The sequence below is a fragment of the Melanerpes formicivorus genome, unplaced genomic scaffold, assembly GCF_026170545.1.
Source record: "Melanerpes formicivorus ecotype bairdi unplaced genomic scaffold, bMelFor1.0.p_v2 SCAF_16, whole genome shotgun sequence".
Classification (NCBI taxonomy): domain Eukaryota; kingdom Metazoa; phylum Chordata; class Aves; order Piciformes; family Picidae; genus Melanerpes; species Melanerpes formicivorus.
In genome coordinates this window covers 8,144,698-8,158,440 of record NW_027142368.1, presented here as the reverse complement: position 1 = coordinate 8,158,440, position 13,743 = coordinate 8,144,698, and the positions used below count along the sequence as shown (strand labels likewise).

The 13,743-nt window shown below is 40.1% G+C and overlaps 1 protein-coding gene across 2 annotated transcripts; it reads right to left on the bottom strand.

Moving 5' to 3' along the window:
• Window positions 1–38: 38 nt before the first annotated feature.
• On the bottom strand, window positions 39–12,366 carry RNF141 (ring finger protein 141). 2 transcript variants are annotated; one of them, XM_068148004.1, is made up of 6 exons: window positions 12,165–12,366; window positions 10,260–10,462; window positions 8,688–8,796; window positions 7,991–8,172; window positions 6,681–6,788; window positions 39–4,626 (listed from the first exon to the last, which is right to left on the bottom strand). In XM_068148004.1, the coding sequence occupies exons 2-6, from the start codon at window positions 10,442–10,444 to the stop codon at window positions 4,476–4,478; spliced, it is 735 nt and encodes a 244-aa protein (XP_068004105.1). In that variant the 5' UTR covers window positions 10,445–10,462; window positions 12,165–12,366; the 3' UTR covers window positions 39–4,475. The 2 variants fall into 2 exon arrangements, with proteins under 2 accessions (XP_068004105.1, XP_068004106.1); XM_068148005.1 differs by having other exon boundaries at window positions 10,260–10,459.
• Between the last annotated feature and the right edge of the window lie 1,377 nt (window positions 12,367–13,743).

Here is a 13,743-nt window from a genome sequence, read left to right as displayed (position 1 = left end):
ATGGGAAGCTATATTCAAGAATGCTTTAACAACAGAAAACAAAGAAAAGAATTCTTTACTGTAATATTAAGCCACAACATAGTTACTTCCAGAACACAGCCCCTGTATTTAGGGAATACAAAAATAATAAATGCATACACAGTGTCAGGAATTAAGGCCAGACAGGTTAACACATAGCTCCCACGTATGTCAAGCACCTTTAAGGCTCCCCGAGGCGGCTACTGTTCACAATTTAGTGGGACATAAAGCACAGAGGACCCTAGCTAAGATGTTCCCTTCCAAAAATAATGCATTTGGGACATCCAGCCACATAGGGGTGGAATTTAACAGTTCAGTTCAACCATCTATCACAGAGATCTTTTGTTTCCAGAACTGTGAGGAGTATGGAGTAGAAAACCTTTATCATTTTATATAAAATTACCTTCAAAGGAAAGCTCTAGAAGTTGAAAAAGCCATTTCCCACTAAAATAAATATGATGTCTAAATCTGAAACCTAGTAAATATACATTATTTGTCAGTTCCTCAAGTACACCTACCTCCTGCTGTGTCTGTCAACTGGTAAGTTTGCCAATTTTAATTTCCTGATCTGTTAATGAATTCCTCTCCCATTTCTCACTTGACTTCGAAAGGTCCAAACAGACAAACCAAGTAACTAGACAGAGGAGACAGTTACATTAATTACATACTTCAATTATTTTTAAAAAACAGGAAAAAATATGTCAAGAATACTCCAAATTTTCATATTTCAAAGCTTAAGAATGCTGTCAGAAATATGGTGAAGTAACTTGGGAAAAAAGTAAGTCACATTTCTCTGGGAAAAAAACAACAAAAACTTAAAGAAAAAAAAAGGAATCTTTCCCTGAAGAAGCCTACTCCTCAATACTGCCTTTTTAAGGAGCTGCATTTGTTTGTTTGTTTAATTCTTCCATCCCCTGCAGAATGTTCTGCAGAATTTGTTTTGACAGAAGGTACACAGAAGAATCAGAGCATGTACTTGGTCTTTTTTCAGAGCTGCATTTAAGCTACCTTCTTAACAGGGCGCTTCAAATTTCAAGAGACATTTGACTCATAATGGATACTTATAACCACCTGTATAATGTGTTATGTGAAGTGGGGGTAAATTCAGTAAGAGATGAACCCCCTTATGTTCTAGCAGAGTCCTCAGAGATTGGGGGGGGCTAGGAGCAGCTGGATTTATCTCTTAATAGATGCCAATTATGGTGGGTTGTTACAAGTTCAACACCAGATACATAAACAGCCCAGTTTTGCTGTAGGTTTGGTTGCATTTCAGCAGTCAGATGCACTAGTTGCTCTACAGCTGTAAGAAAATGCAACTCATAATTACTGACCTAATTACCCAGGACAAAACACACTGGGTAGCACTGAGGACACACCCTTCTGGGACAAAATTTTGGCCCACACCTTGGGTTCCAAAAGGGCTAGCATTGATACCTTGGGGTTCTATTATGTAAAGTGCAGGGGTGTGACCGTAGCTGTATCACCAAGTGGGCTTTTTGGTTGCACAAACATTTCTTCACCAGCTTTCTAGATTGGTATCTTCTGCAGGGGAAAAAGTCATCCTTGCCTGGAACAGCTAACTGCTCTGATAAGCAAGATGACATTCCAGTACCACACCTAGCCTCAGCCAACATCCCTGTTTTGATCTGATCACCAAATACAGACAGCTGGGCCTTCATTCACTAGTAGTGTTTGGTTCACACTTAGATGCTTGTCAGCAAGTTATGCATTCCTATTTCCAATAATTGTGCTTCCAACACAATGGAAGTGTATTCAGATTAAATTTTTTTCAGAATTTTATGGTATTAAAGCCAAGAGATTTCTTAAGTTTAAAAGAATGTCTGCATTCCTTCCAAAGTAACTTTATTGCACCGTTTATACACAAAGTTTAATATACTGAAATGTCCTTAGCTATTAATACGAATCTAGAATGTTTAAATTACAATTTCACATTAAACCTGTAAGAAATTTTCACCTAACACAACAAAGTTTAGTATTTTATAATGCCCCCCATCAACAGCTATTTGTAGTAATTCACGTTTTCGAGGTCTAGCTTCTGGAATCCGTTGCTATGCCCCTGCCAATGTGATTCCCTTTCCAAAACTGTTTGCTAAAGGTAGCAATTCAGACTAGGCAATACCAAACATCAGCAAATTACTAGCTTTTCATTGTTAATATACCTATTATCCCATATAACATACAGTACATATATTTTACAAGGCACACATTACAGTACCTACAGTGTGAATTACAGCAACTTAATTAAAAAAAGCTGTACAGAATACAAAGTTTACCTTTTCACTATGTCAATAATTTTTGCATTAGTTTATATTGTAATTGCTGCAATTAACAACCTGTTTGAATCATTACAAAATTACACGTTACGAAGTTCATGTAAGTTCACAGCAAAAAGTCAACTTATAAAATCTCAGAAGTATAATTCTTGAAATACTCAAAAAATAAAGTTAGCTTGCAGCTTTAATTTAGATGCTCTTTCTGTTCCAGTGATATAAAAACTCTAAAAAATTCAGAGGTTAGTTTAAAGTTCTGAACATGGACTAATGCAAGCTCAAACAGCAAAAAAGAAATCAAACTGCTCTGTGATCAGGAGTACTTGCAAATAATTTAGTGGAAATGTCCTTAATCTTCAGCCCAAATACCAACAGTCTTTATGCAGCCAAACAGTCCATACATTTTCTAAAGAATACCTCATTGATATCTGAGGGTTAACAAAGGGAAAAATATTAGTTCAAAGCTATATACGTTCATAAGTGGATTTCCTCAACAGATAACTACAGATTTACACAATAAGCTATACTGGCTTTTAGATGATACACCCAAGAATTCTATGTTGCTTATCCCATTTTGATGTCTACAACAAATTGTGTCTTAATCCAAGCTCAAGTGGTTGCCATAGGCTATGCACATTCTTCAAGAAATAGAAGTATAATAGAGCAATTCCCAAGGTGTTTTCCAATGTAATTGAATTATTTTGTATCCAATTAATAAAAATATCCCACATGTGCTAATCTTAAGAGTTCACATGCCTTTCAGTTCTGAACCTCTCTGTAATAAATGGCCTTAGCCTTATGGCATCCTTGAATTTTAACAAGCATGGTAATTAAAAATGCAATCTAATAGTAAGCAAGTTTTGTGCTGATACTCCTTCAAATGCTACACAGGAGTATTTCTCAATAGCCTCAAATTAAAAGGGCAATACTTGTTAATATATATATTAAAAATAATTAACTCTCTACAATAGCAATTGATTTCCATAACACTATTTATGCAAAAGAGGCTTAAGATGGGTTTCCTGAATACTAACAATTTATTTTAGACTGTCTAAACTCAGCTCTTTAAAGATTTTACTCTGCTAAACACAGAAATACACTGTTGAACTTCAGTTGAGACCCCTTTTTCCTCAAGCTGTCACATGCACATCTCACTGCAAGCAACATTTCTGAGTTTCTCTCTGCTACATGAAAGCATATTGCACTTACAGATATAAAGCACAGCACCCTTACTTAGATTATCACTGTATGTAATGCTTAGTATACCTTATAACTGATTTCATCACTTCAAAAACTCAAGAGAAGATAAAACCACAGCATCAGACTAAATGCATGCTTTAACTGCTAATTCAAATAAAGTCATTCTCTTCAGATATGCCTAAATGTTTAAAAATAACTGTGGCTGTTCTTGATCAAAAAACTATAAAGAAAATTACTTACTTTTGTTTAGACCCGTGTATGAAACTGTTAAATGCGTCTAGGCTAAGACAACTATGCCAAATATCATATTTAAAAAACATTCTAAGAAATAATCTTGTTAGAAGAATAAAGGGAAGTGCACAAGTACATTTACAAAGCTGCCTACACTCGCCAAAACAGATTAAAAATAATACTAAAACTCAGATGAGACTGAAATCAGTATCTGTAAACACTAAAAGCAGCAATAACTGGCTACTAAAGTACAGGCAGTGGGACATCTTCAAGTTTCAGTAGTAAAATTAATAATCATTAGTGCTAACTCATCATCTTTATTCACATTTGTCATGAAATTAAAAGGGAGTGGTTTTTAATGGTAAGAACGGTGAGGTCAAGCCAGCCGACATGGTTCATCTTCTGTAGCAGCACACTGTGATGGTCAAACAGCGGTCAGCAGTTGTAGTTGTGCTGTTATAAATTGCTTCATCTAGTAGTTGAATTGTTAATTAGTATCAAAAGTTATTGTTATAATAAACTTTGTTAATGATCAAAGAATTTACTGGAAGCATAGATTAATAATGAAGACTGCACACACATACACTAGCCCAGTCACCCCTTGTTTTAAAAGAGCAGCATAGATTCACAGCAGCCAAGAACAGACAGACTGTGGAAAAATGGCAAGAGGTAAAGAGATGTTCATGGAAAGGAAAGCTTCAGGTGCTTCTGCTACCATCAACTTGTGGGCCAGTGTCAGGGTCTGTGAGGCTGGCCTGCCTCATCTACCATGTTAAGTATGTAAGTAGCAACATCATCTTCTGTAGGTGCATCTGAGACCACCCAAGAATCACTCGCCCCAGTCACTTGCCGACGGCAAACAGGACAGCTTCTGTGACGATCACTCCTGTTAGGAAGTCAAAGAAATGTGTATTTCTCATCGATGGTGTCTTCCTGGCCACAAAATAGCCAAAAGAGCCTTCAAATGAAAAAAACAACCAACCAACCAACAACCCAGTGTGAACTTCAAGAACAATCAGGTTAACTGGATTAAACCACCTAAACGTTTGTCTGCACATTTTTCCTTTGTGAGGAAGAGTGGCAAATGATTTTGAATGTAGATCTATTCTTGGAGTGATACATTTGGAGTAACATTCCCTGTAATGAAGTTTGCTCAGGTTAAACAGAATGCTTCTAGCTACCAGTTCAGAAATTTTAAATAGAAATCCATGGCCTAAGATAATTCTTCCTGTCTTTAGACATTCAGTTGAGGTACTTTAGAAACCACTCCCCATAAGCTTCCTGTACAGAGAGAAAAAGACATCCTTCTCCTGGATCATTCAGCCCACTGAAGTTTCCAGTTGTTGACAGAAGGGGATGGGGTCCTGAGGGACCATCTCAGTGGTCACAATTAGACTTCTGAGCTAAGAGCCTCTATTATGCACCTAGGTTAATAAGAGATGCACTGTAAAAACTGAATACCAAAATAATTTAGTTCAGCTGACAGATTGGCCAAAGTAGAATATAATTTGTTCTCTACCACAGTCACTAAACTAAACCCTGTGTTGCTGATAGATGTTAATATATTTCCCCAGAAAAGTTATTTGTTACACTTAGATCTAGAGCTTTTTACTAAGTTTTTTCCTTGTGGGAGCATTGTGCTTTGAAAGTAAGCTCCTTGGTAAGCCTTTGACAAAGCCACGAAACAAGTTCTTAGTCACAGATTTACATGACTTAAATGTAAAATCATTTTCAGTAACTAGTAAAAAAATAGCCTTAAACTGAGAGTATCTGTATCACCTCATGCTAGACTGCCAGAACAACAGCCTAATCCCTGTAGGTCTTCGAAATGGCCTCCTCCAGAAAGTAATTTTTCTCAGTTTTCCAACAACTGGTGTATCAGACAGTGTAGAAGCTGAAGCCTGTTCAGTCCACTATGAAGCTATTTCAGGATACATGTTATACATAATATGAAGATGTTGCTGTTGAAAAGAAATCTTTTTCCGACAGTCTCATGTCTTTTGATTAGTGAAATGTATGCTGTTTCAAGGGAAAGCATGATGTGTGGGGGAAAAGAAAAACCTCTGATAGTTATTTCCCTAATAAGAGGTATGACAGACCACCTTACCTTCCTATTTCCACAGTCTTACAAACTACTGGGTTTTTTTCCTTTTAAAGAAACAACAGTTTTTAATGGGATTTTCTGAAGAATGACATGCCTGCTCTACCATATACCCTGTCTTCTCTAGTTTTAAAGCAAGAAACAATCATTTCATTTTACAAAGAGCTAAGAAATTACAAAAGAAATGCTAAAAACTACTTTCAAATCTTGTCCTGGATTTGCAGGGACATAATCCTAGGCCATTCATTTGCTGCAAGCCACTTGCAGTTTTTAGTCAGCTAGTGCATCTCTTATCCAAGCTGGTTCACAGGTTCCCAGACCATAAACATCATGGTCAGTATAAAGGTGAAAGCTTACTGGAAGAGGTGGAGGTTTTCTGCTTGGGTTCTTCCCTTCATCTGCTCCTGAGGACTGCATTCCTGTTTATTGTGATCACTATACATTCACTGGGCTGAGTATGACTTGGTATACTTTATATTTGGATTAGTTTGGCTGTTTCATTAAATCTGTTTTCACTTCAGCCTGTGGGTTTTCTCTCCTTTTCCCAGTTCCCCTTTCTAGGGGGCAAAGGGATCATCAGGTGATAGAGCAACTACTATAGGTTAGCCCCAGATATGGGCTAAACACAGACACATCACTTTTTCCAAAGGGAAAATTTTCAGATGTTTTCTCTTCAGCTGCAGTCTGGTTTTACTCAAGCCTATTACGTATCATATGTGCATTAGCTAGCTAGTATCTTCAGACATTAGTATATGGGAACTAAGGAATCTGTCCAAACTGAGGATACCAGGTGACCAGTACATACTACAAAATAAAGAATACAATTTTATATACATTACCATTTATCAATGCATTTCTGGCAGAAACTGTGAGCACATGGCAAGATTAAATCAACACGCCCATCCATGCAGATGCAACATTCCTCTTCATCTGTCAACTGTTTAACCCTGCAGAAGAGAGTATTTTCTCCTTGGTAACTAGTAAGTTTTATAATCCTGCCCTAGTAACTACAGTAGTTACTACTTTTCAATAATTAGTGATGGACAGAAAAAATACCTGTACCTATCTGCAAGGAATGTGCACTACTATGAATGGCCTAGTTACATTATCCCAGCCTAGGTCAGCCTCAAGCTATCAAAAACTAGTGATACACAGTGTCAGGCTGAACTACTCCTTAATGGCCAAATTCCTGTGTATTGGTTTGTCTCCTACATAAAAACATGTATATCAAGATGATCACTACTAGAATGTATGTTCAATAATCTTGTGTGCCAACCATCAAAATGCCAGTGAATGACAACAGAGTGCATCTCTCTCATTTTTACAGCTGGAGTGTGATAGTCTAGAAGACAGTTAACTAGCTCAGCAACTTGTCTTGCTAAAATACCTGGCTACCAGCTCTTCACTGCTTGATATAAAGAGCTACGTATTTACTACTTTTTCTTGTAAAACCTTTCTCTACCTCACTCAAAAATTAACTGGAACTCTGAACTCATTCAGAATGTTAAAACAAAGGAATTAGTGGTAGCAACATTTCCACACAGGGAAGGGGTGACAAGTTTCTTGCTGTTACATTTGGTCTGAGCTGAAGTTATTTTGCAGGTGTTGACCTCAGCCTTGTGCTTTTCCTCTAGTTAAACAAAGCAGGATGTCAACATGTGTGAGGCAGTTCACATTTTTCCAGTCTTACAAGTTAAATTATTACTATAGCAATGAGTTCCTAGTGGCAACAGATGGGAACTTTCACATGCCAAAATGTAAGAGGAAGAGAAAGTTTAAGTGGAACAATAACAAAATCTGTTTAAACAAACACTGTCAACCCCCCTAGATTTGTAGCTGCAATTGATTCCATTTCCTCCCTTTTCCTTATTCAGAAGACTCAACACATACCATGTCTATATAGGAACTGATCATTAAAATTACTGTTCTGATGCTGAATTATGGTAGCACCAACAGTTTCACCCAAGGACACCACAGCTCTCTTGGTACAAGAGAATGTGTGTTATTCATCTCTGTGATGATACAAATTCTGCATCTTGCCAAGAGCATGCAGTTTTGATCCTTAAGTGTTTGTAGTTCAGGTTTTACACATGCCATCCAAAACTTCAATACTGTAACTGTGGTCAGAAGCTAGAGTATACCAAAATACCTTCCCATCCACAAGCTGGCCTGACAAGATGACACAGACATCAAGTTCTCAGCAGGTTCTTCAGAAGTACCACGCTGTGCAAGAACTCCTGATGCTTGACTCGTAATGTCTTTGTATAGTTGAATGAACTGATACAAGTTCAAGATTCTGGAAGCCTCCACGATGCCAGTTGTTTTGTTTATCTTAACACAGAAGAATTGTTTACAATTACATATCAGATTTTTACCTGACATTGCTCAAAACCTCCACATTGAAAGACCAAACTTACTAAGTTTTGTCATAGTCCTCAAATTAAGTTGACATTTAAATTGGTTTTCTAAGGAATCAGAATATTTACACTAGCTCAACTAATAGCACTTGCAATTGGTGGCTAACTTCTACTACTATCAATGTAGTTCCCAGTTTGTTGTACTATTTGATTATCATGACTTGAGCTCAGAAATTATATGAATTTGCAATTAACAGGCTGTAAGTACTCCCCTGAAAGATATCAGTCCCTTAAACGTAGCTATCAAATGTTGTTAAGCTGCTTTTTGCAGAAACTTAGAATATAGACTTTAAGTCAAATAGTACCCTTGAAAAACCACATGTAGCAAAATACACTCAAAATATATGGAGCAAGTATTTAATTTCACCAGCAAAAGCAACAGTCCTCAAATATCTGTACACAACTCCCCCCAATTCTCCACAATCTTACTTTAGTACATATTATCCGAACGACCACCTTCCAGAAAGCAGAAGAATCGGAACCAGGCTGCACTTCAAATAAGAGATGTTTGTCTTGTCCAGAAGCCAACTTTGCAGTACTGAAATAAAGGAATATCAGTTGTACATCATCTGCCAGACATGCAGAGATCAGGAACCTTGGCCAATGTGCTATTATTTACTGCTCACCTCTGTGATCTTTACCCTTAAAGAGATTTTATCAATTTTGCCCAAAGACACGAAATTAAAGGGTAATGACCTTCTTGTCATTAAATTCAAAATCCACAGTCTACTTCAATTTAAATTGCACAGTAGATTTCAGAAAATGATGTGCAAGTCTTTTGATCCAGCATCATCAAGTGTTTTTTCCAGACATTTTCATTTATACATAATTTCACTGTTTATTGCAGTAACCATACAATCTTGTGGTCCAATATAAAAGGGTTATTTCCTTACCATGTATGTAAAAAAAAAGTATGCAAGTACCAGTACATGCAGATGAGGTGGATTTTTGTTAGTATATACTGATAATGAAGCAGTCAGGTGAAAGCTTCAGGTGACACTGAGGGGTTTCTGGCTTTGTATTTGTTTTTTTCAATGTAACACTGACACAAAGGTCTATTCCATACCAGTCAGAAGGATCACAGAATCACAGAATTGTTAGGGCTGGAAGAGACCTCAAGGACCACCTAGTTCCAATCCCCCTACCATGGGCAGGGATGCCTCACACTAGATCAGGTTGCTCAGAGCCACATGCAACCTGGCCTTAAAAACCTCCAGGGATGAGGCCTCCACCACCTCCCTGGGCAACCTGTTCCAGTGTCTCACTATGCTACACTGAGCTTGAAGCAAACACTGTAAAGAAATTTTAAAAAAGCTTTGACCAACAGTATTTTGGAGTTAGTTACACTCCGATACACTTAAGATTCTCAGGTAAAACGAAGTAATGTTCTGCAAAATCTTTTCATGCATCTACCCAGAAGAGAGCTATCTGTTCCTGAAGGTCATTCATAAAAATGTGACACTCTACTGACAATTTCTGAATCAAATACGAATTCACATTAAACACTAGCAAAATCCACACACTACAAAGCCCCTTTTCAGCATTTCCTATTTCACTTCATGTAATTTTGTACCATAAATACCAGGTTAAAATGACAACTTTGCTTTTTCTTCAGTTTTGGTTTACTGTCAATCTAGCAGTCAACAGACATCTAGAAAAAAATATTATTTATGCAGTCTCTTGTTTGGGATTATCTTAATCACTGGTTTCAGATGAGGCACATCTCATTGTTAATACAGAACAGCACTGCACGTCCACAAAGGTCATCTCAAACGGCAATAGCTTCCTAGTGTAGCTATCATCTTTATTGGGCTTGTATTGCTGCCTCTTACCAAAAGTGATGGGCACAAAGGAAGTAGCGTTGCACCTTTACAGAAACTTTAAGAACTGAAGGAATCATTTGAAAACCAGATGACCAGTTCTGGCTTAGCCAGCACAGGAGCATATATTGCATACAAGGTCTGTGTCAAACACGAAAAAAGGAAACAAAGCAAGGCTTACACATCATTAAGTTCAGCTACTCTTCCCAGAAACTCTTCATAGGTTAGGAAACCACTTTCTTGAACCAAAGAGGCATGCTTTGCTACTTTTTCTGGTAACTTGTTAATTACAGTTTGTGTATGATTTGAAATTTGTTGACCCATGGTGAAGTTCTTCACCTCAGTTCCGTAGAAAGAAGTTCTCATTCACTTGGAGAGTCTCTGCTAAAAATATTTTAGAGAGTTACATTTGTATGTCTTAAAATGGCTACTCTCTCAATTTTCTCCTGGCGTAAGAGCTTAGCTACCCAGTAACCAGTCTAATCCTACAGGAACACAACTTGAACAGTCAAACCAGGAACAAAGCAGAACACTTAGAGACTGGAATGTGGCATTCACACCTTATGAAAAAAGGTATTATTTTGCTTACAGCAATACTTGATATTAGAGGTAATTTTTTCAGATTTTTCAGCAGCTCCAACACAGACACATAACCATCAAATGGAATGAAAAATAAAATCTTAGGATGACAATGGTAACTTATATGACAATCCTTGCTTTTTTTCATAAGTATTTGTGCATGTGAAAATCAGAATTCTACAAATAAGCATATCAATGTATGTCTGTACACAGACACTACCATAGGAACTAGCTTTCTTCCATCAGATTGTCAGATCAAAAGAACTCTCACAGCATTCTTTAACTGGCAAGCCAAGGAATCCACATCTGTAAACAGATCCAGCAATCTCCTGATCTGCATAACCCAGTCAACTCCTTCTGATTTTGAGTCTTTATTAATCTCTTCCCCTTGATCCCACTCATTTGACATTCCCTCAAAATTTCCTTTGGCTCAAATTAATTCTGTTTGTTTATTACTGGTACCACAAACCAGCAGTTTTATACTAAGACTTCTAACCCACAGAAGCCTGCAATGGCAAGCTAATTGCAGAATACCACACTTCATTTAAATATGGAATAATCTGATGCCAGGTGCATTACAAACACGCATGTATAGCTGCATTAGAGCACAGCACTGTCCAGGAACATGGTTTACAGCTATCAAAACCTTGCCGTGGTAAACACAGCACACATAAAGTGAGTTCACAGCACAGCATTCTACAAAATGTTTCAGTATTTCACACAAGAGCACGAACTTCCAGTTTAATGTTTGAATTTTTACCAGTTTCAATTCTCAGATGTGTTCCCACTCTAGTCCCTTTTCTCCTTCTGAGTCACCCTCCAATCACCTCCTCTTTCATTCCCTAGACACTGCGTTTGGTAAGCGCACACACCCCGAAGGTAACACTGGAAGCACCACCTCCCAGCGGCGTAACCCTTCACCCCTGTGCCGCGTCAATCTGCGGAACCAGTAACGTCACTCTGTCACACAGAAACCTGACACAAAACTACCCTGCATAGACATATGCAGAAGCGTTTCCTTTTGTATATTCTTCAGGCTCAGAGCCAGGCAAAACTACCCACGGGTAAACGGGACCTGCCACCGGCCTTCTCCCTTGCCAGCCCCTCCAAACGCAGCCAGCGGGGCGCCTCCACTAACCCCTCATGACCAGGCCCCAGCAGCTACTTTCCCTCCACCCTAACACCACCACCACCCGCCGCGCTCGAGCCAGGCCGCGCGCAGCGGCTCGGCTGCGTCACGGCCGCACCGCCCGGCGGGGCGGGGCACAGCCCACTCCCCCGCCCCTGGCCGTGCCCCCGGGGAGCCGCCGCTCGACCCTTCCCTTCCTGATGAACGCTGCATCGAGGCCCGGCGCAGGGCCCCGGGCCGCCGGGCTTGGTTCAAAGCGCCCGCAACCAGAGGCTTGCCCGGTCCCAGGCCTTGCGCTGCCCTCAGGGTGCCCCTACTCCAGGCGGCGTGCCAGCCCTCGCGGGGCCGCGGATGAAGGAATCCCGCCAGCAACCTCACCCCAACGCCCCGACATCCTGCTCCTCGCTTCCCGACGGGGACCGGAGCGAGGCCGCTCCCCCGCGCGCCCCGGCCGTCGGCGAGCGGCGCAGGCGCACGGGCAGTGGCTCTGGCTCCTGGCGCGGCTCGGTGACGCCACGCGCGGGGTCGCGGCGTTGCCGGGACACGGCGGACGCCGGGCCCGGGTCGTAGGGCGCCCTCCGGCACTGTCGCGGCGGGGCGGGACAGACCCGGATGGGCGGTGCTGCTGGGGCCGCTGCCAGCCCTCCACACAGGCACCTTCCGGCGGTTGGCTCGGCCGGGCTGGTTTCTGTTCTGCAGTGGGAGTGAGGTATGGAGTATCTCTAAGAAAACTCCTGTCATAGTTCCGCAGGGCGCCTTGCTGCGCCCTTAGCAGGTGCCCACTCGATACTGCGCCGCTCAGGGTACCCAGCTCCTGAAGAGACACAAGAATACTGTTATTACTGTTACTCTTTTTTATTAGCTATAATAAATAGCCATTTAAACGACACTTAATGGAGCCTGGGTGCCTGCCTTGCTGGGATCATCACAGGTCAGGACCTGGTAGTGCAGAACACCCCATGCCCTGCCACAACGGCCGGGGGTAGAAGAGCGCACCCGGGACTCTGGAGGATGTGGGAGCTGAATGGATGTGGCAAAGGTCAGTGCTCACTGACCTTCTTACCAAAAAAGATCATTGATAACAAGCCATTTAGGAACAGCAATCCTAAAACGTCCTCTAGGTCATCCACACCCTGATGCTTAAAGGATTAATTCTAGAATCTGTGACTTTTTTTTTTTCTTTTTAATTTTAAAGAGAAGAAAAGGAGTAGTACTTCCCCTTCCTGTCCTCTTCTGTTCACACATAGACACACGTACTTCCCACGATAAAGGCACTTCTGTATTTCAGACAGGGATTGGGCTAGACTGGGAACTTTACTGTATTTCCTGCAGGTCAGCCGCCCCTTTTGCCCAAGGTCAGCAAACATCTGTAGCCTCAGTGTGGGAATCTGACTAGTGTTACTGTCAAATGATTAATATAAACTGTGATCTCCTGCTAGGTGGAATGAATTATTTGGTTAAGATACTTGAGCATAATGTAATTTCTGAGACATCAAGGAATGTTTCAGCTGTTGAGAAGGTCTTGCAAAAAATAGAAAAACACTTGAGAAAAGTCAGAAACATAATGATGAATTTCTCTTCAGTCTCTGCTGCTCCTGGTTACTGGGTGTTTTTTTTGACACTTTCTGTCTAGAACTGAAATAAATGTTTCCTGTTTGCTCTGTAGTGGTACGTCCCTTGCAGTTCTATTAAACAATAACATTTTGTACTTTCCAGTTTGAATGTGAGTAGTACTCATTACATACAGACAATATAAAATACAGTACTTGTTGATTAGTACTTATAGCTGCTTTTATTACACAAGACCAGTGTAATAAATGACCAGGCTCCTTTTAGCCCTTATTGTAGAGGCATAAATTGTGCAGTGGAAAGGACGGGCAGATCAAACTCTGCATTGACCAGGTGTCACTGTTAAAGTCAGGATGAAAGCTATCTGAGTTTTTAAGGTACATGATAA